Source organism: Diaphorina citri, unplaced genomic scaffold (genome assembly GCF_000475195.1).
Source record: "Diaphorina citri unplaced genomic scaffold, Diaci psyllid genome assembly version 1.1 scaffold1607, whole genome shotgun sequence".
NCBI lineage: Eukaryota > Metazoa > Arthropoda > Insecta > Hemiptera > Psyllidae > Diaphorina > Diaphorina citri.
Window position 1 is genome coordinate 1 of NW_007379033.1, and position 24787 is coordinate 24787.

At 38.8% G+C, this 24787-nt stretch overlaps 5 protein-coding genes across 5 annotated transcripts; 2 read left to right on the forward strand and 3 right to left on the reverse strand.

The window, feature by feature from the left end:
- Positions 1-4740: 4740 nt before the first annotated feature.
- On the reverse strand, positions 4741-7461 carry LOC103516575 (rab3 GTPase-activating protein catalytic subunit-like). Its single transcript, XM_008481547.2, has 3 exons — positions 7447-7461; positions 5158-5217; positions 4741-4954 (listed from the first exon to the last, which is right to left on the reverse strand). The coding sequence occupies exons 1-3, from the start codon at positions 7459-7461 to the stop codon at positions 4778-4780; spliced, it is 252 nt and encodes an 83-aa protein (XP_008479769.1). The 3' UTR covers positions 4741-4777.
- A 2169-nt stretch (positions 7462-9630) lies between these two features.
- On the forward strand, positions 9631-12208 carry LOC103516576 (CAP-Gly domain-containing linker protein 2). The gene is made up of 4 exons (XM_008481548.2): positions 9631-9856; positions 10458-10586; positions 11131-11379; positions 12048-12208. The coding sequence occupies exons 1-4, from the start codon at positions 9646-9648 to the stop codon at positions 12206-12208; spliced, it is 750 nt and encodes a 249-aa protein (XP_008479770.1). The 5' UTR covers positions 9631-9645.
- A 58-nt stretch (positions 12209-12266) lies between these two features.
- On the reverse strand, positions 12267-14631 carry LOC103516577. The gene is made up of 4 exons (XM_008481549.1): positions 14484-14631; positions 13662-13881; positions 12545-12756; positions 12267-12406 (listed from the first exon to the last, which is right to left on the reverse strand). Exons 1-4 carry the CDS (start codon positions 14629-14631, stop codon positions 12267-12269), a joined length of 720 nt encoding a protein of 239 aa, XP_008479771.1.
- A 90-nt stretch (positions 14632-14721) lies between these two features.
- LOC103516578 lies at positions 14722-16014 on the reverse strand. The gene is made up of 4 exons (XM_017447115.2): positions 15783-16014; positions 15495-15626; positions 15024-15188; positions 14722-14898 (listed from the first exon to the last, which is right to left on the reverse strand). The coding sequence occupies exons 1-4, from the start codon at positions 15918-15920 to the stop codon at positions 14722-14724; spliced, it is 612 nt and encodes a 203-aa protein (XP_017302604.1). The 5' UTR covers positions 15921-16014.
- Positions 16015-17100: 1086 nt separating this feature from the next.
- LOC103516580 (WD repeat and FYVE domain-containing protein 2) lies at positions 17101-24029 on the forward strand. The gene is made up of 8 exons (XM_026828931.1): positions 17101-17433; positions 17816-18163; positions 20504-20724; positions 21065-21198; positions 21790-22022; positions 22463-22570; positions 22633-22717; positions 23793-24029. Exons 1-8 carry the CDS (start codon positions 17282-17284, stop codon positions 24027-24029), a joined length of 1518 nt encoding a protein of 505 aa, XP_026684732.1. The 5' UTR covers positions 17101-17281.
- The last annotated feature ends 758 nt before the right edge of the window (positions 24030-24787 follow it).

Genomic DNA, 24787 nt, shown 5'->3' on the forward strand with positions numbered 1-24787 from the left:
TAACAAATTCTAATATTTCAATTCATTCATGATTTCATACAACAGATTTCTTTCCTCCCTCGGAATATCAAGTCATAGCTTTCTTCTTTGTATGCACAGGTAATGGTGAACTTGATTTGCCTACTTGAATGCCAATGACTTGATTATACTTGAACATAGAATCCATAGATGAATAGACAATAAAACTAGAATGTTGTACGCTTTTCCTATAAAGTTTCCTATTTCCTTTATCCTTCTGTACCAAATACATAAAACCTTGTTTAGACTGCGGGAGCAGTATAAACAGGGTATATTCTATTCTATCCACCCATTTCTAATGACACCCAGTACGTAGAATGTCATTTGATCAGTGCAAATATTGAACGTTACATAACCAGCCCACAGACGAGCGTTGGGAAATTGCTAGCACAAACAGGAGGCATGAGGTAACCAATGGGTAATGATAGGCTCGATATTTGCCAACTTGCTTCATAAGTGTTGGTCTTACTGGAAGGCTTGAAGCTGTGATGCTATAAGCTATGAGCCATGTCAAGTCAAAACCATAGTAATTTAGTGGTTTAAATTTAAACTCCTTAAATGACCAGAATTATCTTTGTTCCTACATATTAGCGGTTGGGGAACTCATCCTAAAAGAAAATAGTGTGGAGTGAATTAGTCCGCAAATATGTAGAGGAGTCCGCAGTGTCCACACACAGGAATTTCATAAGAAAAGGGGTCGTCTATTTAAATATTATACAACCTCTTCTTCCTAAGTGACCAAACCTCCAAACCATCCCATTCTTCATTCTACTCTCTTGTATCTTCTTTCCAATAAGTCCCACTTTCACACTTCCTCTGATGTACTCGTTCTTTATCCTAGCCATTCTTCTCACACCATCACTGATCCATCTCGGCATTCTCGTTTGTTAGATCTCATTCACTTATAAATTTAAGACATATCACTTTTTTGTGAAGGCCCTCTGCACAATGATTATTTCCACAAAATGAATAATGCAATGTTTCCTACATTTATTATCTCAAATCTCAATCCATCAACACATACTTGCCGCGAGGGCATCTTGAGTATATCTAGCGAGAATCTAATGAAAGATGAAACCCGATGATTTATTGTTTTCAATGGAAGAAAGTTTTAATTATAGTGATCAGACCGAGATGACGGAGTATTGTGAAGGCGGTAATGCTCTTTGATCAGCGCGGAGGCGGTAGTTCCATTACATCAAGATCAGCAAGAGAGGTATCTGATATTGAGTGGTTTTCTTTTGATAGGGTTGGTATGGTAGGAACCGTGGCTGAATGGTTAAGAGTATCGACTCTCAATCCGGAGATGCTGGGTTCCGATCCCAGCCGGGGCGGAAATTTTCTGATCAAGCCTTTCCGTTCCCGTACAGGCATGGATGTTCCCGTACAGGCATGGATGTAAAATATTGTGACCCCGTCTGAACACAGGAAAAGGCCAAGAAGAAGAATAAAAAGGAAGAAGAAGAAGAAGAAGAAGAAGACGTCTTAGAATAATGCATTGGACTGCACAACTTCAAGAGAATTCTTTGCTTGGTTTTTAGGATCAGATTTGTATCAAGAGAGGTAACTGATACTGACAGAGTAATAATAATAGCGTAGGATTCGCAATAGGAATTCGAACGTCATTCTCTCGCATAGCAGAGAGACAGGTCTGAAATTCCTCACCCGATCTCATGATGGACAGATTTCCAATCATTAATTATAATTGTTCTTTGCCTGTGAGCTGTTTAGACTTGATCTGATAATTGTTATTGGTTTTATTCGCGGCACTGTAGTGGCGAAGGGTTTGTATTGGCACAGTTATTCTACTCAAGGGCTTATTGGCACAGTTATTCTACTCAAGGGCTTATTGGCACAGTTATTCTACTCAAGGGCTTATTGGCACAGTTATTCTACTCAAGGGCTTATTGGCACAGTTATTCTACTCAAGGGCTTATTGGCACAGTTATTCTACTCAAGGGCTTATTGGCACAGTTATTCTACTCAAGGGCTTATTGGCACAGTTATTCTACTCAAGGGCTTATTGGCACAGTTATTCTACTCAAGGGCTTATTGGCACAGTTATTCTACTCAAGGGCTTATTGGCACAGTTATTCTACTCAAGGGCTTATTGGCACAGTTATTCTACTCAAGGGCTTATTGGCACAGTTATTCTACTCAAGGGCTTATTGGCACAGTTATTCTACTCAAGGGCTTATTGGCACAGTTATTCTACTCAAGGGCTTATTGGCACAGTTATTCTACTCAAGGGCTTATTGGCACAGTTATTCTACTCAAGGGCTTATTGGCACAGTTATTCTACTCAAGGGCTTATTGGCACAGTTATTCTACTCAAGGGCTTATTGGCACAGTTATTCTACTCAAGGGCTTATTGGCACAGTTATTCTACTCAAGGGCTTATTGGCACAGTTATTCTACTCAAGGGCTTATTGGCACAGTTATTCTACTCAAGGGCTTATTGGCACAGTTATTCTACTCAAGGGCTTATTGGCACAGTTATTCTACTCAAGGGCTTATTGGCACAGTTATTCTACTCAAGGGCTTATTGGCACAGTTATTCTACTCAAGGGCTTATTGGCACAGTTATTCTACTCAAGGGCTTATTGGCACAGTTATTCTACTCAAGGGCTTATTGGCACAGTTATTCTACTCAAGGGCTTATTGGCACAGTTATTCTACTCAAGGGCTTATTGGCACAGTTATTCTACTCAAGGGCTTATTGGCACAGTTATTCTACTCAAGGGCTTATTGGCACAGTTATTCTACTCAAGGGCTTATTGGCACAGTTATTCTACTCAAGGGCTTATTGGCACAGTTATTCTACTCAAGGGCTTATTGGCACAGTTATTCTACTCAAGGGCTTATTGGCACAGTTATTCTACTCAAGGGCTTATTGGCACAGTTATTCTACTCAAGGGCTTATTGGCACAGTTATTCTACTCAAGGGCTTATTGGCACAGTTATTCTACTCAAGGGCTTATTGGCACAGTTATTCTACTCAAGGGCTTATTGGCACAGTTATTCTACTCAAGGGCTTATTGGCACAGTTATTCTACTCAAGGGCTTATTGGCACAGTTATTCTACTCAAGGGCTTATTGGCACAGTTATTCTACTCAAGGGCTTATTGGCACAGTTATTCTACTCAAGGGCTTATTGGCACAGTTATTCTACTCAAGGGCTTATTGGCACAGTTATTCTACTCAAGGGCTTATTGGCACAGTTATTCACTTGCAAAGTGTGGGTACATTGGTGGTGTAGTGGTCAAGGCGCTCGCCTGGTAAACAGGAGGGCGTGGGTTCAATCCCAGCCGAGGTATGGAATTTTATCCTCAATATAATTTGAGAATTTGACCACAATAATAGTAGTAGCCTACTGCTGGAGTAAATGGACTTTTCAGTCCTATGCGAGCAGTATAAATAAGCATTATTATTATTATCTTTTTAGGACTTTATCTTTTTAGATATTCTAGATGACAAGCAGTTACATTACATTAAAATGGGGCTCTTTTCTGACGAAATTCCTGTGTGCGGAGTCCAGTATGTAGGACTATTGCACCCAACATGACAAGCAGTTACGCTGGTCAATCCATATTAACCAGTGGAATTGGTATGTTTCATCAGTCATTGAAACCTCATGACGATCCAATACCAAACATCAAACTGGTTTCCTTGCAAGAAAACTTATGGAAAAGAAACAATACAAAACATTTCTTAGGCATTACTCGTATTACACTTGGCAAAAGAGACTACTAGTCTTTAGATCGAAGACGGTTTTCTTTGTTAAGAAATCGCCAGTCTACTGTATTGTCTCCGCGGCAATATATCTTTGCCGCAGTTGCGTACATTTCCATTCTGGATTGGACGTTTGCAATCGAATTGGCCGCGGGCAATGTCCTTGATCGTAGACACAAGATTTCTTTGTGGCCAGTATATGTACATAGATGAGTGAGTTACGAAAAAAGAAGTCCCAATTGAAATTATTCTGTACCGAATACATAAGACCTTGTTTAGACTGCGCGCTGTGGGAGTAAAAGGGACTTTTCAGTCTCATTTTGGCAGTGTAAAGAGGGTATTCTATTCAATAGACTGCTTTAGCCTAGTTAGCTTGCGCGTCTGCCTTGTGAGCGCTAGGCCGCGAGTTCGATTCCCGCCCGGGGGCGGATTTTATCCTGAACGATGATGTCTTTCTCGGAACGGCTGGCTTTCTCATATCCTGTCTTAATCCTTCTCTCTTTGATTTCGGGACGATAACGATAAGACCTTAGTAGTTATAGTTCGCTCTATTCAACCTTGGGTGCTCAGTAAATCTACAAAATTGGTAATCCTGGCTGTATCCCTTAAGGTCTCCCAGCCAATCCTGTCACAAACGGAGTAATTCACACAAAAAAGTGCTCATTTTTCAATGCAAAACTCTTGCCAGTTACCTTTGTCTTGGTTTTCCTGTTACCATAGTAACCTATCTATCTATCAAGGTATCACCTTAATGTTTACCTAGCACGTTAGCCAGGTAAACACTAGAATGACACAACTACGCAGAAGATAACGAAAAGAAGAAGATGAGATGCAAAAAAAAAATTAGGTAAAAAATTTATCCCAAAAAAAAAAAAAAAAAAAAAAAAAAAATCGATTACCCAGGTAAAAAGTTGTATCTCGAAAAAATCAATTAGGAAAAAAGTTATATCTCAAAATAAAAAATCAATTCCGTAAAAAGTTTTATCTAAGGAAAAAAAAAATCAATCTGGTAAAAGTTGTCTCTCACTTACCCCGGTATCCGCAATGAATTCTCCCACCGATATCGTAGCTCCTGCACAAACTCAAACCACACGTGAGCGAAAGACTTTGCCCCGCCCATCGAGTATAGAGCGTGCGAACTGCAGATTGCAAGTCTCCAGACTAGACCGTCCGGGGGACATGATTTGAGTCCGCTCAACCCCTCCTGGGGAAATGGATAAGAGAATAGAGGAACAATAGATAAGAAAATGGTGAAAAATACTTTCCTGATTCTAAGCGCTCTTTGGATAAGTATTTTTCGTTTGCCGTTTCTCTTGTCTTTGGCGGAGAAAGTTTTTTTTTTTTTCAAAATAAGGGAAGTGGGTTCAATTGGAAAGGAAGTCAGTTTTTCTTGTTGGCACTACTTACCTGAGTAACATCATCTTGCTTGATAATTTGACAACCTATGCTTTCCGAATACTCGTTCCTCTGAAACGAAATAAAAATAACAATAATAAATTCAGCTTATTCGAAAAATGGAAAGTCGATTTCTGTTTGGGTCTGACCAAAAGCTTGTTTTTATTTCTAGTCGCCAGCCTAGTTACTTTGGTAACGCGACTGTCTTGTAAGCGCTAGGCCGCGGGTTCGATTCCTACCCAAGGCAGATTTTATCCTGAACGAATAATGGGTCGAAAATTCGAGAGCGAGAAAATTGAGAAATCACATTGATTGAATAATGTTCGCTCTCGGAATGGCCGACTTTCTCCTATCCTGTCTTCCTTCTTCGTCGATTTCGGGACGATAAGACCTTATCAGTTACAGTTCCCTCTATCAAACCTCTTGCATTTATAATGAAACTCCTTGTTTCACCGTAACTTTTGATCAGTTTGCCCGCTTTAAATAAAATTTAGCAGACATGTTTACTTGATTACATTGTTTACCATACAGAGGATTTGTAAATGCAATTTCTTTGTGTTATGTCACAACTTTGGTGCTCACTGCAGCATTGTAGGATTTTTCCCAATAACTCAATAATCCTAACATCCAATGTTTACTTACCATGCTGGCACCGGTCGCTATGCGCATTTATATGTCATAGCTACTCATTTTCCTCACGAGGCTGAGTGGGCCCCGCAACAGCCAGTCACGGGATCAATCATTTGCATGATACAAATTTCTTGACCCCGCCGGGAATCGAACCCGGGTCTCCCGCGTGCAAGGCGAGTGCAGTGACCACTACGCCATGGGAGCTGACTACCCTGTATGTTTTACACGTACTCAATTACTCACACCCTGAGGTACAAGTATGTATGTTTGTTTTCCCACCTACACATTTACATTACGCGATAATAAATCTACATGTGTGTAACACTAAGTGCCTTCTCTTACCTGACACCAGATAGTAAAATAAAATAAATATCCCAAGTGTGTGTATACTGTGAAGTACTATAAAGAGTATAAAGAAGTACTAAGTGCCCATAAAAAGTACTTGATGTACTTCTGTACTGATAAAGACTGCATGTACTTATTGTACCTACTTAATTAATTGGTGAAGAGTAAAAAGGATATTGGAATACATATTGGCAACTATTGTTTTCATGGTGTATGACTGTATATTGCCCAAGTCCAGGATTCATGGACAGTAAGTATGGAATTTTATCCTCAATATAATTTTAGAATTTGACCACGAAAATAGTAGTAGCCTACTGCTGGAGTAAAGAGACTTTTCAGTCATATGCGAACAGTATAAATTAATATCTTTTGAGACAGTTTGAGGTTGCACACCCTGTATGTTTTACACGTACTCAATTACACACACCCTGAGGTACGAGTATGTATGTTTGTTTGTTTTCCCACCTACACATTTACATTACGAACACCCTGTATGTTTTACACGTACTCAATTACTCACACCCTGAGGTACAAGTACGTATGTTTGTTTTCCCACCTACATATTTACATTACGCGATAATAAATCTACATGTGTGTAACACTAAGTGCCTTCTCTTAGCTGACACTAGATAGTAAAATAAAATAAATATCCCAAGTGTGTGTATACTGTGAAGTACTATAAAGAGTATAAAGAAGTACTAAGTGCCCATAAAAAGTACTTGATGTACTTCTGTACTGATAAAGACTGCATGTACTTATTGTACCTACTCAATTACTTGGTGAAGAGTAAAAAGAATATTGGAATACATATTGGCAACTATTGTTTTCATGGTGTATGACTGTATGTTGCCCAAGTCCAGGATTCATGGACAGTAATTAATTAGACACCTATGTATAATTGTATATCTATTGTCCCATTATCATCTGCCTATTCTTCCACTTGAAGCAACTATTGTATTCTTGGTGTATGACTGTATATTGCCCAAGTCCAGGATTCATGGACAGTAATTAATTAGACACCTACATATGTATATCTATTGTCCCATTATCATCTGCCTATTCTTCCACTTGAATTTGCCAGTTTGGAAATTGATGTTCCTAAAATGGCAACAAATAATTTATTTTTAAGTGTCAATGTTGTAGATGTGGAAATGAGCCATATACATCCAAGATCATGTACAAGTTTTTTTAAGATTCGGAGGTTAAATATTTAGACTAAAAATGACTGACGGACAATAATAGATGTAAAAGAAATAACTTATACTCTTCACAACCCAGTGAAGAGTATAAGTTATTTCTTTTACATCTATTGTTATGGAACGTTACTGAGTCTTCCATCATGATATTGACGGACAATAACCTAAAGATAGAAACACACTACCATTACGTTCCGTGAGGGCAGTGTGGCTATCTTGCAGCCAAAATCTGAAAAATCTCGTTGATGTTTTCCAACCCCCCAAGTGGTAACCTGTTCCACAAGCTTGCGTAGGTTACCACTTGAATGCCAAACTGTAAAAAAATAAAAATAAAATCTCAAGAAGCCGAGCCTATCATATCGCAGTACATACCACAACTTCAACCTTACTTTCTTACATTCTTCTTTCATTCATATTTCAAGGCTTGTTTTCTCGAGGCTTTGACATAGAATTTGACGCAAGTTCAAGGAAGTAACTTCAAGCTTATAATTACTCATTTTCTCTTTCTTCTTTCGTCTCTCATCAGCTATTTCCAATGCGAGCCCCGGTTCGGACTGTTTGCGCCGGTGCACAAGGTCTCCAAATCCCCCATGTCGGGCACCAAGCGCCTCTCCTTTGAAGTGTCACAAGCTGATGAAAAACAGGACATTAGATGCTTGTTTTGACCCCCCCTTCCAGAATGATTGTTGAAGGAAAGAGAAGTTTGATAGAGGGAACTGTAACAAGAAAGGTCTTATCGTCTTGCAAATTAAAGAAGAAAGTAGGAAGGAAGGAACACAAAAGGAACACAAAAATTTTGCTCTCACGACATACATTTTATTCACACAAATTGTACATATACAAAATTGAAAATACCATAATGGAAATCAAAAATGCTTAAAAAACTGGAGAAGATCATCCACAGAATAGGAGCTGTTCTGAGAACGAACCTTATCTGTTTAGGATAGAAGTTCGCCTCAGGTGTCGAACACAAGACCTAGCGCTTACAAGGCAGACGCGCTACCCTCCAAGCTAACTAGACTGACTTGTTATTCGTCTTTATTGATGTTGATTTTTTTTTTTTTTAAAGAGGTTTGACAGAGGGAACTATAACTGCTATGTTCTTATCGTCCCGAAATCGAAGAGAGAAGGAAGACAGGATAGGAGAAAGCCAGCCGTTCCGAGAACGAACATTATCATTTTCATTTGTAATCTGGTTAAAACACCCATATAGGTTCTACCAAATAGTAGTAGAACCTGTGTTTGGGTGTTTTTTATGTATATTATTGAAATAGTTATAATAATTTCATGATCTCATCTGCCCTACGCTAAGTACACTAGCCGTGCGAGGTGCGAGGGCTTTCTAAATGCAAATTCAGCTTGCTGCAGTCCCACTGAAATACATTCTGATAGAAAACCCACTCACGGGATCTTAATTGCTACTTTACATTCGGTTGGTTTACTTTAGACAAGATCCATTAACAAGTTCTCCAATATTGGAAAGCACCTACTTTAGAAACTGGGCTCTGAAAATTTTTGAACCATTTTTTTTTTTTTTTTTTTTTTTTTTTTTTTTTTTCGAACGGATAATGTTCGTTCTCGGGACGATATTTCTTTGATTTCGGGACGATAACAATAAGACCTTAGTAGTTATAGTTCGCTCTATTCAACCTCGGCTGTATCCCTTAAAGCTTTCCTTTTACTGGCTGTATCCCTTAAGGTCTCCCAGCCAATCCTGACACAAACAGAGTAATGCACACAAAAAAGTGCTCATTTTTCAATAGAAAACTCTTGCCAGTTACCTATGTCTTGGTTTTCCTGTTACCATAGTAACGTAAGGTACCTATCTATCTATCAAGGTATCACCTTAATCTTCCAAATTGTAACCGATGAGTCATGCCGTCTTGAAGAAGTCACCGTTTATAATTTATACATTTTCACCTTTTTAATAAAAATTTATACCCGGGGGTTATTAGACTTTTTAGATCTACTTAGTTACCTACTACAGAAAGTAGAATTCGAGGTATGTACATACGTATAAATTGTATTCTTTTTTGATTGTTTAGTCTCTTTTTGGTTTGCGACTTTCTTTTACCTCTGTGTTATCTCTATTTTTTGCATTTTTTGTCTCTGTGTTTCATTTTGTTCTCTGTGTTTTGTTTTTTCATAAATTCCCTGCTTGTCTCCGCACTTTGCCTGTGTGTACCTCTGTGTACCTCTGCAATTATCTCTGTGTTACGTCTTCACCCTTCGTCACACTTCTGCCTGCTTGTGTCTTTTTATCACCAATGCCTCTGGGGTGCAATGCCTCTGTGTTGCCCCTGCAATACTTTGGGGTTACCGATGCAACATGCAATGCTTCTCTGTGTTGCCCTTACAATACGTCTATGTTGCCCCCTGCAATACTTTTGGGTTACCTCTGCAACCTGCAATGCTTCTCTGTGTTGCCCGTGCAATGCCTCTGTGCTCTGTGCATGCAGTAGCTAGTTCGGATCAGAGCTCCCTCTGGGGGGACGCCCGGAAACTATCCGAGGCCGGGATATCTCGAAGAACCTCCATTGGTAAGTTTGGGAACCCCTGATTCCTTCCATTGGTGAGTTTGGGAACCCCTGATTCTAATTCCTGGAAAAGATGGTGTGGTAGTTTATAAGGAAATGCGGCACATCTTTTGAATAATCCTCTTATAGTGGCGGGCGCCACTATAAGAGGATTATTCGCTACCGCTACCGCTGAAGTACCGCTTTCTCTCTCCCCCCTCCCTTTCTCTAAAAAAAAAAAAAAAAAAAAAAAAAAAAAAAACCAAAAAAAAAAAGGGAAAATTTTTTTTTTGAAAAATTTTTTTTTTTTTTTTTTACAAAAGACCAGACCTCCGAAAATTTTAGAGGACTTCCCCTCTCCCCTGCGGTAAATTCACGTTTGAACTCTCGTCTTCCCCCCACCACCCTCGACAAAATTCCCGGTTATCGGCCTGCAGGAAGGGGGGGGTGGGTATCGCCCCCCTCTCTAAATACGGCCCTGATCAGGCCTATGTCCGCTATTGTTCTTCTTCTTCTTCTTCTTAAATAAAGAAGTATTGCATTCAAATAATGCAAACTACCACCATGACAATCACCACAGAAAACAGAAACCCATTTCAAAACTGTTTTCTTGTTTCCATTTCAGACTCGAGTCAAGTGCTTACGGAGGATACCGACAGTTTCATCATAGGAGATCGCGTGTATGTGGGCGGCACCAAGTCGGGACGCATCGCCTTCATCGGGGAGACCAAGTTTGCGCCGGGCGACTGGGCAGGTAAGTCGGTAGAGTGGAAGGCGGTAGGATGTAGGATTGTAAACATTTCCTAGCGCTAGTACGGAGGTCTTGTCGTCCCGAAATCGAACAGAGAAGGATGATGGGATAGGCCGAAAACGAACCTTATCTGTTTAGGATAGGCGGGAATCGATCCCGTGACCTTGAGCTTACAAGACAGGCGCACTACCCTCCGAGCTAACTAGGCTGGCACAACGGAGGTCTTATCGTCCCGAAATCGAAGAGAGAAGGATGACGGGATAAGAGGAGCCTGCCTTTCCGAGAACAAGTCTTATCTGTTTAAAGGATAGACTTCGCCCCGGACGGAAATCGATTCCGCGACCTTGCGCTTACATGGCAGGAGCGCTACCAACCAAGCTACATAACTAGGCTGGCCCGTTAAAGTTTATCATCTCGGTTTAAGCCATCTGATTGGCTGAAAATTTCGCTGGTTCAAATTTCAGCAAAAAAGGGAAGATGGAATCTTTTCTTTTCTTTTTTTTTTAGGAATTGTGTTTTGAAAATTTGTTCTTGATCTTTTTCCCAGGTGTGGTCCTAGACGACCCGGTCGGAAAAAACGACGGCCAAGTGGGTCAGGCGCGGTACTTCCAATGTGAGCCCAAACACGGGATCTTCTCCCGTCTCACGCGCCTCACTCGCACGCCCCTGGACTTGCCACCTCCCGCTACGCCCACCCCTGGTGCGAGGGGCGATGGTTTCATTTCCCCCACTGGCTCGGCGCGGAGTCTGAGCTTTAGCACGCCCGGCCCTGGCCTGTCTACGCCCGCCAAGGGAGGTAAGTAGAAAAATTTATTATTATTATTATTTTTAAAAAAAACCTCACACTTTGGCCCGGCCTTAAGTGGCCCTCAAAAACCTAATGGGGCAGAACAACCGATCAGCAAAATTCAGCTTTGTGTGTTTGAACATTTTGCGCCAGAGTTTGTCTAAATAGGACTTTTCTTTTTTAAAAGTTTTGATAGAGGGAACTGTAACTACTAATAGGGAGGTAGGAGAAAGCCAGCCGTTCCGAAAATGAACCATATCTGTTTAGGATGATGTAGTACAGACCAAATCTGTACTACATCATCGAATATTCCTTTACAAAGACCTTTACAAGTTTTCATAAAATAACCTGTTCGACCTGTGCGACCCTGTACTAAGTAAAGAACACAAGGTGCCTCCTGATTGGTTAAAAGGTTTTCTTACCTGTGGAGTCCAGTTTTTTTAAGAACCTATAGCTATACACATATCACATAATCATAAAGAACACACCACGAAGGTGCCTCCTGATTGGTTAAAAGGTTTTCTTACCTGTGGAGTCCAGTTTTTTTAAGAACCTATAGCTATACACATATCACATAATCATATTATTGTTCTTAGACCGCAATGTTCTGTTATGTTCTTAGGAATGTAATGTTCTTAGACCGCAATCTTGAGCCATCTGTTTTTTCCTCCCCTCAGGTGATATCCGGCTAGGTGACCGAGTCATAGTGATGTCTGCCCAGGGCTCGAAGACCGGCGTCCTCCGGTTCAAGGGCACAACCCAGTTTGCCCAGGGAGAATGGTGTGGGGTAGAACTGGATGAACCTATTGGCAAGAATGATGGCAACTTGGGAATGTAATGTTCTTAGACCGCAATCTTGAGCCATCTGTTTTTTCCTCCCCTCAGGTGATATCCGGCTAGGTGACCGAGTCATAGTGATGTCTGCCCAGGGCTCCAAGACCGGAGTCCTCCGGTTCAAGGGCACAACCCAGTTTGCCCAGGGAGAATGGTGTGGGGTAGAACTGGATGAACCTATTGGCAAGAATGATGGCAAATTCTCAGCAGGGTCAACGTTCATTTGGCTTTGTGCTTTGATTTTGGGGTACCATCAGTCTCATGAGGCTAGTTGAGTAGAAATCAATAAATAAGTATAAAAAACCAACACATTAGAAAGTCCATATGAAGAATCTCTCACCAGTTTTATCTGCAAGGTTTGCACCTGGTTCTGTATTAGTAGAGTCCAAGATATGATCACTTGCAGCTATATTGAATGGTTCTAGATCATCAAGCAACAAACCATCAGCAGACGGTATGCTGCTACTTCCTAGGAACTTGACTTTAGCTGCATCTTCTTCAGTGGCATCCAGAATCTTCTCCAACTCTGTGCCCTGAACACTTTCCAAATACCTGCACAGATAGATTTCAGTCAAGTATACTAAATATAATATCTACTATATGGTCTATATATATATTTTTTTTAAAGCTATAACTGCACTCAGAGACGAAGACATTACTTCAAGTGCGGTGCTTTTCATTCTCTTTTATTATTGTTGTGCTCTTAATCTACTGTCTGCCTCCTTAATCCTTATTATTTTCCTGATAATCCCCACACCTATGTCCCAATTTTCACGACTCTTCAAGATTTTCTCAATAACATTATGCAGACTCAATTCTCTTCCTATCCTCCTGTAGCATTCCTGCCTTACTTTGTTGAACCTCTGGCATCCAAAGAACGTACGGCATGGGTCATCCTGTTCATACTCATAATATTGGCATCTTTCTGTTCTTACTTTTCTCATTTGTTTAGGATATGTGCCGAAATTTCCCATCCCCACACCTATGTCCCAATTTTCACGACTCTTCAAGATTTCCTCAATAACATTATGCAAACTCAATTCTCTTCCTATCCTCCTGTAGCATTCCTGCCTTACTTTGTTGAACCTCTGGCATCCAAAGAACGTATGGCATGGGTCATCCTGTTCATACTCATAATATTGGCATCTTTCTGTTCTTACTTTTCTCATTTGTTTAGGATATGTGCCGAAATTTCCGTTGGGTCATCCTGTTCATACTCATAATATTGGCATCTTTCTGTTCTTACTTTTCTCATTTGTTTAGGATATGTGCCGAAATTTCCGTGTCCTTATGTACATTTTCACACTAAGTACTGTGCATTGTAATAGTACACAAAGTACAACAATCAGTCATAGGATGCTGCAAGACAAGAAATCTTATCTAAACTTTAGATTCTAAAGGAACCATGGCCTAATGGGTAATAGAATCAAGTATATTTCACAAAAAGGATAACACACCTTTGAGGGACTTTTCTTTTCCTTTTGCTCATGGGCTCATCCCGGATGCTAACAGGTTCTTGGATTTTCTGGCTGGAGTCTGCAGTGGCTTTAGAGGCATCTTTCCGTGGTCTTCCTCGTTTTTTCTTTGGTGGGTCTTTGGGGACAACTTCATTCAAGGCAATGGTTTTAGTACACAACACATGATTCTTGGAATAGAGTGGAGTCTCATCCAGTGGCACTGGAAAATCAAAAATCAACATCATTAGCTTTTCTTGCTCTTCTTTTTAAATTTAGGATTGCCTTTGTAGGACTGCATGTTCTGAGAATGTTCATATTTGGTATGTAACATTGTAGCATCACATTTTGTAGGTACAAATCACAAAATATAAGGAGCCTTTTTTACTTTTTTAAAATTAATGATGTTTTGATACCAAATCTCCTTGGGTTTTTGACCTTGCTTGAAATTCAATATTTTATACATGTTTTTACTTAACTAGAAATGTGCACCTAAGCATTAGGTCAAATCTCTTTTCATCATTGTTTAGCAGATACTCACAGGAAAATATTTTTTTGATGTCATCACTCAGGTTGTTGGGTTTTGACCTTGCTTGAAATTCAATATTTTATAAATGTTTTTACTTAACTAGAAATGTTTGAGTGCACCTAAGCATTAGGTCAAATCTCTTTTCATCATTGTTTAGCAGATACTCACAGGAACGTTGGGTTTTGACCTTGCTTGAAATTCAATATTTTATACATGTTTTTACTTAACTAGAAGTGTTTGAGTGCACCTAAGCATTAGGTCAAATCTCTTTTCATCATTGTTTAGCAGATACTCACAGGAAAATATTTTTTTGATGTCATCACTCAGGTCAGAGAATACTGTACTTGAGTGAGCATTTGACAAATCTTCATCAGGATGCACCATCACATCCGCGGGAGACAAGAGATCAGACATGGCCTTGTATTGCTCCCTCCGAGCATCCATCTAGGAATTTTCAACTCTGTTAAGCATACTTAGATGATTGTCACAAATATCCTTCCCCAATTATTACCAAATCTTCATCAGGATGCACCATCACATCCGCGGGAGACAAGAGATCAGACATGGCCTTGTATTGCTCCCTCCGAGCATCCATCTTAAATCTTCATCAGGATGCACCATCACATCCGCGAGAGACAAGAGATCAGACATGGCCTTGTATTGCTCCCTCCGAGCATCCATCTGTGATGTGACACTTGACGATATGAGAGGATCAGACAGTTTGGACTCGAACCACCAACCTCCAGGTCCAAAGTCCAACGCGTTAACCACTGCACCACTGAGGTTGGTGACTGTTCAAAGCAACTGTGCAGTTTACATTTTTCAAATATTTTGAGATCAGACAGATTTGTATTGTGGCCATGATGGGTTGGTTCATGTTTAGGGCTGGATAGAGAAGCATTTGAAATGGTAGGGATGTGACTAGGTATGATGGAGTTGGAATCTGGCAGTACAGGTTGCAAGACATTGTCCAATGTAGACAAGTTGTTGGAGATTTCAGACTGAAACATAAGTTAAAAAATAAAATCATAAATTTATAGTTTTTTTTTTTGCAATATGATCTCTCACATGTTTGCACTATCTATTACTCTGAATATAAATATCTACTTACCTAGTTATATTTATTTTCTTTTTTACCTCTATTACTGTATTACTATTATCACAAAAACCAATCACATTATAATAATCACACAATCATTTCAGGTTTATCATACCTACCTATTAGAGTGTGTAAATACATTTACATAAATATCTGTACAGCTATTAACTTGAAGTAAAGCTGCCTTTTCTAGCCTTTGTATATTTACCTTTTGATTCAAGAAAATGTTCTTCAGCTTGCCTTGACCAGAGATGACCACTTCCAAGAAGGTTATAGTGGAGTATAGTTGCAAAGTACATGCTTGACAAATTACTTTAGGGAGATTGTCATTATTAGACACCTGAAATAAGTAGTTATAAGTTATACATTGTAAATTGAATATATGGCAACTTAATCAAAGGCGAGTGTCAGATCAGCCCTTTTGCATGTTGGGCTGCCCTCTAACTGAATAAAATTGAAAAGAGTCCTTTCAGGGTCTCAGAAAAGGTGAACTTACTTCAATGGGTAAATATTTGTTGATCAGAGTAATGATGGTAGCTTGAAATATGGTTGCATGGAATATTGAAGTGCCCTCGGTGCTTTCATCTCCACAGAGTCGACAGATGTTTTTGTCAGTGAAAAAATTGTTTTCCATTTTAGCAAGCAGTGAATTTTCTTCAAAAAGGTAAGTACTTCAGAAATAATTATTTCCATATTTCTTAAATTTCACTGATATATTCATGTTTGACAGGTTTGACTAGTAAGTACTTCAGAAATAATTATTTCCATATTTCTTAAATTTCACTGATATATTCATGTTTGACAGGTTTGACTTAAAAACCTCTGAAAAAAAAAAAAAAAAAATTGTCCTACCAACTGATAACCAATACAATTTGATTATAAAGGATACACTAGTGCCACACACCAAGCATTGGCAAGGAAATTTCCAATGTCCCATGTATTGTGAAATTTGGAACATATTACGGTACACTATAGGGGACAGAGAATAACAGCCATGTCAATTTGAAGTTACTTGTAATCCAAATGGATCTTGATACAAATTTTAAAATTACCTATCAGGTTGTTTACTCCAACTGGATAAAGTATGATCTCTGAGTAAGGCCCTGAACATAGGACATAAATGGAAGGTAAATGAAAAAGGCATTGTCACCATCTGGAGACGAATATTTTGGTATTCAGTCATTCAGTCTCATGAGGCAGATTGAGGGCCTGTTTAAAAGCTTAACGAAAATTGTCCCTCACTTTTCAAGCCTGGATTAACTTTATTTCTTGTTCAATCTGCCACAAATTCTTTGCAGTGCATGAAATTTGTATCAATATATTATTGATTTGATATTATTTTTATATTTGGCCCTGAACTGAAAAGATTGGATTGGATTCTAGTTCTGGATAATCTGAAATCTGATCACTGATCTGGATAACTGGATAAAATATTCTGGATTTCTGGATTTTCAAAACGCAGAAGAACATTTCGTAGAGTGTCACTAGAGAGCGCTGTATTCAGTAAAATTCATATTTCTGTCGGCCGTCTACGAGAGCCGATTTTCAAAATGGGGAAACCCAAGAGAGATTGAAATTTTCGATAAAATTCCTCAGAAATGCCTTGAGATAGCAAAATTGATTTTTTTTTTTATAGCAGATACCTATAATTATAAATTTTATTAGACGAAATGATACATAAATAATATGGGAACACAAAATTAACCGGAGAAACAGTTTGATGCTCAAATCCCGCGTCGCGTGTGTATCCAGCCTTCAACTTTTCAACCTCTAGCGCCCTAGCGGAAAAGTTGTGAACCAAAAAGGAAATGTCAACAGTAACAGTCAACATTTCATCAAAGTGAAAAGTGGGACGATTTTTCATTTTCATTTTATCTTAACTTTTTGCCGTAGTAATCTTTGGAAAATTGTGTACTTTTCTTCAGTTTAAATAAGCCTGAGTAGTTATGTTTCTAATTTTCTAAGTCAATAGCAAGCTTGTTAATCCTTGGAAAAATGTCAGCCGAAATTAAAGCTTCCCCTCAAAACAGTGGCAAAGGAAACAAGAAGCCTGTCCTGTTATCAAAGATAGAAGGTTACAGTGATGATATCAATCAAGCAGTTATAATTCCTGGCAAAGATGGAGTGATCAGTGTGTCAGATGATAAGTAAGTTCCTGTGGTTGTCATTATGCTGTAGTTTTTGGTTATTATGTAATGTTGTGTCATTGAGGTGGCACTTGTAGATCACATAGGGGTACTCTGTTTACTTACATACTTAGATGGCATAATAAAACACAAAATTTCATAACTATAAAACACTCTCTTTTGATGATAAATATGTGGTGATTTGTTGGTTAATCTGATAATAAACCACCTGTAAAAGAGTGTATATTTCTTATTTAATTTTGTGTTACAGAGTTAGGTAAGTACCCACCTACCCTAGGTTCATCTTTCATCTCATCCGAATCCCGAGTCAATTTCTAGCTGATCCTTTCTCTCAACTTATCTTTCTTAATAGTTTCACCTTTATTTTTGTCTTTATTTTCAGATCAGTGAGAGTTTGGCTAAGAAGAGACTCGGGCCAGTATTGGCCTAGCATTTGTCAATACCTACCATCAGGTGGTACCTCTGTACATTACAATGTCAGCACCAAACAAGTCTACATTGGGCTAGAAAATGGAACAGTGTGTGAATTCTCCCTATCAGATGATTGCAATACCCTAACTCACAACCGTGATATGCTAGCTCATACTGCTAGAGTGTGTGATGTATTGTTTTCTCTGGAGCATGCCTGGGTATTGAGTATCAGTCACGACAAAACATTCCACTTCTATGACTCTCATACTGGAAGAAGCATTGGAAATTTCCTTGCCAATGCTTGGTGTGTGGCACTAGTGTATCCTTTATAATCAAATTGTATTGGTTATCAGTTGGTAGGACAAAAAAAGTGTGAGAGTCCCAAGCAAGACATCGGATACTACCCTCATGGCCTTTGAGTGAGGTGACAAATGTGACTGCATTATGAGGGTTCTTATCCAGCTTCAACATGGATATTTGACCCAGATAATCCCCAACAAATGCATGCTTTGATAAGCTATCAAATCTGCATGATGAATTTAAAGTCAAGGAAAGAAACAAAATATGTAGTAGGTATTTCCTTTCAAGATTAAAAAAAAAACCAATTTATTACAATCAAAAGAATTTACAAATAAATGAAGTTGTTGTTATAATATAAAGAAATTCAGTGTTTTATTAATAATTGTATTTATGCAGGTCCGTTTCTTAGAGCTTATGAAAATAGCTAAATCAAGTTTTCTGACCAATCAAGAATGCAATAAAAAGCCTTTAGGCTGCTTCAAAGGTATATGGAAGAAGAAAAAAGTTGATTTATCCTATACCTACTCTTAGTTTGACCATCTAGGCTTCTAGGCGATCCCTGGAAAGAAATTGGTCACATTAAAAACCTCTGAAAAAGGACTTGAACTTGAAAAGGAACTGATACTGAACTGAAAAGATTGGATTGGATTCTGGTTCTGGATAATCTGAAATCTGATCACTGATCTGGAATCTGGATAAATATTCTGGATTTTCAAAACGCAGAAGAACATTTCGTAGAGTGTCACTAGAGAGCGCTGTATTCAGTAAAATTCATATTTCTGTCGGCCGTCTACGAGAGCCGATTTTCAAAATGGGGAAACCCAAGAGAGATTGAAATTTTCGATAAAATTCCTCAGAAATGCCTTGAGATAGCAAAATTGATTTTTTTTTTTATAGCAGATACCTATAATTATAAATTTTATTAGACGAAATGATACATAAATAATATGGGAACACAAAATTAACCGGAGAAACAGTTTGATGCTCAAATCCCGCGTCGCGTGTGTATCCAGCCTTCAACTTTTCAACCTCTAGCGCCCTAGCGGAAAAGTTGTGAACCAAAAAGGAAATGTCAACAGTAACAGTCAACATTTCATCAAAGTGAAAAGTGGGACGATTTTTCATTTTCATTTTATCTTAACTTTTTGCCGTAGTAATCTTTGGAAAATTGTGTACTTTTCTTCAGTTTAAATAAGCCTGAGTAGTTATGTTTCTAATTTTCTAAGTCAATAGCAAGCTTGTTAATCCTTGGAAAAATGTCAGCCGAAATTAAAGCTTCCCCTCAAAACAGTGGCAAAGGAAACAAGAAGCCTGTCCTGTTATCAAAGATAGAAGGTTACAGTGATGATATCAATCAAGCAGTTATAATTCCTGGCAAAGATGGAGTGATCAGTGTGTCAGATGATAAGTAAGTTCCTGTGGTTGTCATTATGCTGTAGTTTTTGGTTATTATGTAATGTTGTGTCATTGAGGTGGCACTTGTAGATCACATAGGGGTACTCTGTTTACTCACATACTTAGATGGCATAATAAAACACAAAATTTCATAACTATAAAACACTCTCTTTTGATGATAAATATGTGGTGATTTGTTGGTTAATCTGATAATAAACCAACTGTAAAAGAGTGTATATTTCTTATTTAATTTTGTGTTACAGAGTTAGGTAAGTACCCACCTACCCTAGGTTCATCTTTCATCTCATCCCTGTAAAAGAGTGTATATTTCTTATTTAATTTTGTGTTACAGAGTTAGGTAAGTACCCACCTACCCTAGGTTCATCTTTCATCTCATCCGAATCCCGAGTCAATTTCTAGCTGATCCTTTCTCTCAACTTATCTTTCTTAATAGTTTCACCTTTATTTTTGTCTTTATTTTCAGATCAGTGAGAGTTTGGCTAAGAAGAGACTCGGGCCAGTATTGGCCTAGCATTTGTCAATACCTACCATCAGGTGGTACCTCTGTACATTACAATGTCAGCACCAAACAAGTCTACATTGGGCTAGAAAATGGAACAGTGTGTGAATTCTCCCTATCAGATGATTGCAATACCCTAACTCACAACCGTGATATGCTAGCTCATACTGCTAGAGTGTGTGATGTATTGTTTTCTCTGGAGCATGCCTGGGTATTGAGTATCAGTCACGACAAAACATTCCACTTCTATGACTCTCATACTGGAAGAAGCATTGGAAATTTCCTTGCCAATGCTTGGTGTGTGGCACTAGTGTATCCTTTATAATCAAATTGTATTGGTTATCAGTTGGTAGGACAAAAAAAGATTTTTTTTTTTTTAAATCTTGAAAGGAAATACCTACTACATATTTTGTTTCTTTCCTTGACTTTAAATTCATCATGCAGATTTGATAGCTTATCAAAGCATGCATTTGTTGGGGATTATCTGGGTCAAATATCCATGTTGAAGCTGGATAAGAACCCTCATAATGCAGTCACATTTGTCACCTCACTCAAAGGCCATGAGGGTAGTATCCGATGTCTTGCTTGGGACTCTCACAGGGAACTTCTATTCTCTGGAAGCTTTGACCAAAGTATTGTTGTTTGGGACATTGGAGGAAAGAAAGGTGAGAAAAATCCTCTTTTATTTCTGTTGTCAATGATTCAATTATCTTCCCTAAAAATATTCTCAAACCAAGTCCATATTGAATGGGAATACTTAGTCTTTATAGTTAGGGACTTCTGTTTTTTTTTTTTTTTTTTTTTTTTTAAAAATTTTTAAAAATTTTTTTTTTTTTACAAATGTGGAAAAAAAAAAAAAAAAAAAAAATTTTTTTTTTTTTTTTTTTTTTTTTTTTTTTTTTTTTTTTTTTTGAAAAATTTTTTTTTTTTTTTTTTTTAATAATAATATTGTACCTACTTTATTTTTTAGAGAGTGTCACACAATACACTATGTTTTGTTTACAGGGACAGCCTATGAGTTGCAAGGACATCACAGCAAAGTGACAGGACTTGTGTATTCCGCTGAGACCAATACACTGATATCTGGAGGTGAAGATGCAGCCATTGTGTTCTGGGATATGGCAGCTCAGAGGAAAGAGGTATGATGTTGTTGTAGCAGCTTTAGCTTTCACCAATGGTGATGGCAGATTAAAGAGAAGATATATTTTTGTATCTGCCATACACCAGGGTGATGGTCTTTAGCCATGTTTAATAGGCTTGTCCTGAACTACAGTCAACCAATGTGAGGACTTGTGCTTGTTCTTTAAAAGCAGAGAGAATCCTTTGAAGATCTGCTAGCTTGCTAGGCTTGTTAGGGTTATGATGTGATGTAAAAAGGCTCTTTTCAATGTTTTCCATTGTGGATTACCTAAGTGAATCATGATTCCAATGTTTGTGAGTGTTGGGACCATTTGCTTTGTCTGGAAATATGTATGTACTCTTGTTTAGGTAGGTAGTTAAGTTTGAAGTTACATACTTGGATTCCACATTTATTTAGGTAGGTAAGTACTCAAGTTTGAAGTTACTTGTGTAACCCAAATGGATCCTTATACAAATTTTAAAATTCGCTATCAGGTTGTTCATTCCAACTAGATAAAGTATGATCTCTAAGTAAGGCCCTGGATATAAGTATGTACATACTACCGTTTTTCACCAGCTCACTTTTTCCCATTTTACACTCTCTCCCCCAGACACCCCCCTGGGTAGAATCCGACCAGTGTCAACTGTGCAAGCGGCCGTTCTTCTGGAACCTGCGCGCCATGATGGACCAGAAACAGTTTGGCCTCCGACAGCACCATTGTCGTGCGTGTGGACGTGCCGTGTGCGACAAATGTTCGGGCGCCAGGTCCACACTGCCGGTGTTGGGCTTTGAATTCCCCGTGCGTCTGTGTCAGGCGTGTAATGCCCATGTACAGGACTTGGAGTAAGTTAACATCCTTCGTGACTCATGTTATGTATGATCTCTGAGTAAGGCCCTGAACATAGGACATAAATGGAAGGTAAATGAAAAAGGCATTGTCACCATCTGGAGACGAATATTTTGGGATTCAGTCATTCAGTCTCATGAGGCAGATTGAGGGCCTGTTTAAAAGATTAACGAAAATTGTCCCTCACTTTTCAAGCCTGGATTAACTTTATTTCTTGTTCAATCTGCCACAAATTCTTTGCAGTGCATGAAATTTGTATCAATATATTATTGATTTGATATTATTTTTATATTTGGCCAACTAATGTTGTGTCCAGGGTACGCCGATTGCTTGTGATGGTTTAGTTTAGTTTAGAATAAGCAATACACGGGGAGGCTCCTTCAATGTCCCCCTCTGTATCTGTTTTTTGTATCGATGGTTTTATTTCTTTCCGCAGCCGCACGCCCCTGGCGTCATTCCACGATTCGAAACACTCAATAGTATACACCCATCTGGACGAGACTAGGAAACTGTTGCTCACAGTGGGTCAGGATCGGCCGGGGAGGCTCCTTCAATGTCCCCCTCTGTATCTGTTTTTTGTATCAATGGTTTTATTTCTTTCCGCAGCCGCACGCCCCTAGCGTCATTCCACGATTCGAAACACTCAATAGTATACACCCATCTGGACGAGACTAGGAAACTGTTGCTCACAGTGGGTCAGGATCGGCTTTTCTTTTCTTTTGAAGGTTAGTACTCGTTGAAGTAAAGGTTTGAAGGTTTCATTCATGTACTCGTATCTACTATCTACAGATATGTATATGAAATCATCTACCATAATTATGATACCACTGTGCATTCCAATTTGTTTTCTGTGTGAAGGAACTTCATAAAGGATTTTGTGATTATTAACTGAAGTATTATAAGTAACATTTTATTATTAAGCGTGTGATAGCATGGCCGTTCTCCCAATGCTCTTTATAGGATTTGAACCTGTTGGAGAGCTTAGTGAGGAGTAAAGTACCTACGTTACTGAGATCCATGCTTATCTTTTCTTTTGAAGGTTAGTAGGTATGTATCTACTATCTACAGATATGTATATGAAATCATCTACCATATGATACCACTGTGCATTCCAATTTGTTTTCTGTGTGAAGGAACTTCATAAAGGATTTTGTGATTATTAACTGAAGTATTATAACATGCAGAGAGAATCCTTTGAAGATCTGCTAGCTTGCTAGGCTTGTTAGGGTTATGATGTGATGTAAAAAGGCTCTTTTCAATGTTTTCCATTGTGGATTACCTAAGTGAATCATGATTCCAATGTTTGTGAGTGTTGGGACCATTTGCTTTGTCTGGAAATATGTATGTACTCTTGTTTAGGTAGGTAGTTAAGTTTGAAGTTACATACTTGGATTCCACATTTATTTAGGTAGGTAAGTACTCAAGTTTGAAGTTACTTGTGTAACCCAAATGGATCCTTATACAAATTTTAAAATTCGCTATCAGGTTGTTCATTCCAACTAGATAAAGTATGATCTCTAAGTAAGGCCCTGTTTGAAGTTACATACTTTAATTCCACATTTATTTAGGTAGGTAAGTACTCAAGTTTGAAGTTACTTGTGTAACCCAACCCAAATGGATCCTTATACAAATTTTAAAATTCGCTATCAGGTTGTTCATTCCAACTAGATAAAGTATGATCTCTAAGTAAGGCCCTGGATATAAGTATGTACATACTACCGTTTTTCACCAGCTCACTTTTTCCCATTTTACACTCTCTCCCCCAGACACCCCCCTGGGTAGAATCCGACCAGTGTCAACTGTGCAAGCGGCCGTTCTTCTGGAACCTGCGCGCCATGATGGACCAGAAACAGTTTGGCCTCCGACAGCACCATTGTCGTGCGTGTGGACGTGCCGTGTGCGACAAATGTTCGGGCGCCAGGTCCACACTGCCGGTGTTGGGCTTTGAATTCCCCGTGCGTCTGTGTCAGGCGTGTAATGCCCATGTACAGGACTTGGAGTAAGTTAACATCCTTCGTAACTCATGTTATGTATGATCTCTGAGTAAGGCCCTGAACATAGGACATAAATGGAAGGTAAATGAAAAAGGCATTGTCACCATCTGGAGACGAATATTTTGGGATTCAGTCATTCAGTCTCATGAGGCAGATTGAGGGCCTGTTTAAAAGATTAACGAAAATTGTCCCTCACTTTTCAAGCCTGGATTAACTTTATTTCTTGTTCAATCTGCCACAAATTCTTTGCAGTGCATGAAATTAGTTTTCCGTTAAAGGCTTCATTTGAGACGGCTGTTATTAAATTCATACTTACGCCACGCTTTAGCCATACCGTGACTTTGGTTTTCCGTTAAAGGCTTCATTTGAGACGGCTGTTTTTATTAAATTCATGCTTACGCCACGCTTTAGCCATACCGTGACTTCAAGGCCGGGGGCCACAAAGTGAGTTTAAACTACGTTTCAGTTTTAATCTCGGTTTATCTGATTGGCTAAATTTTTTGGAAATTTTAAACCGTGACTTTAAGGCCGGGGGCCACAAAGTGAGTTTAAACTACGTTTCAGTTTTAATCTCGGTTTATCTGATTGGCTAATTTTTTTGGAATTTTTAAAAATCAACCAATCAGATTGCTTAATCCGTGAGTTAATCTTAAACCGAGTTTAAATTCACTTCGTGGCCCCGGCCTTAATATTTCAACTGAAGAAGCTTCATGATGTCTTATGCAGGAAAGCACGGAGCTAAAATGAATAATGAAACCGATAGAGGC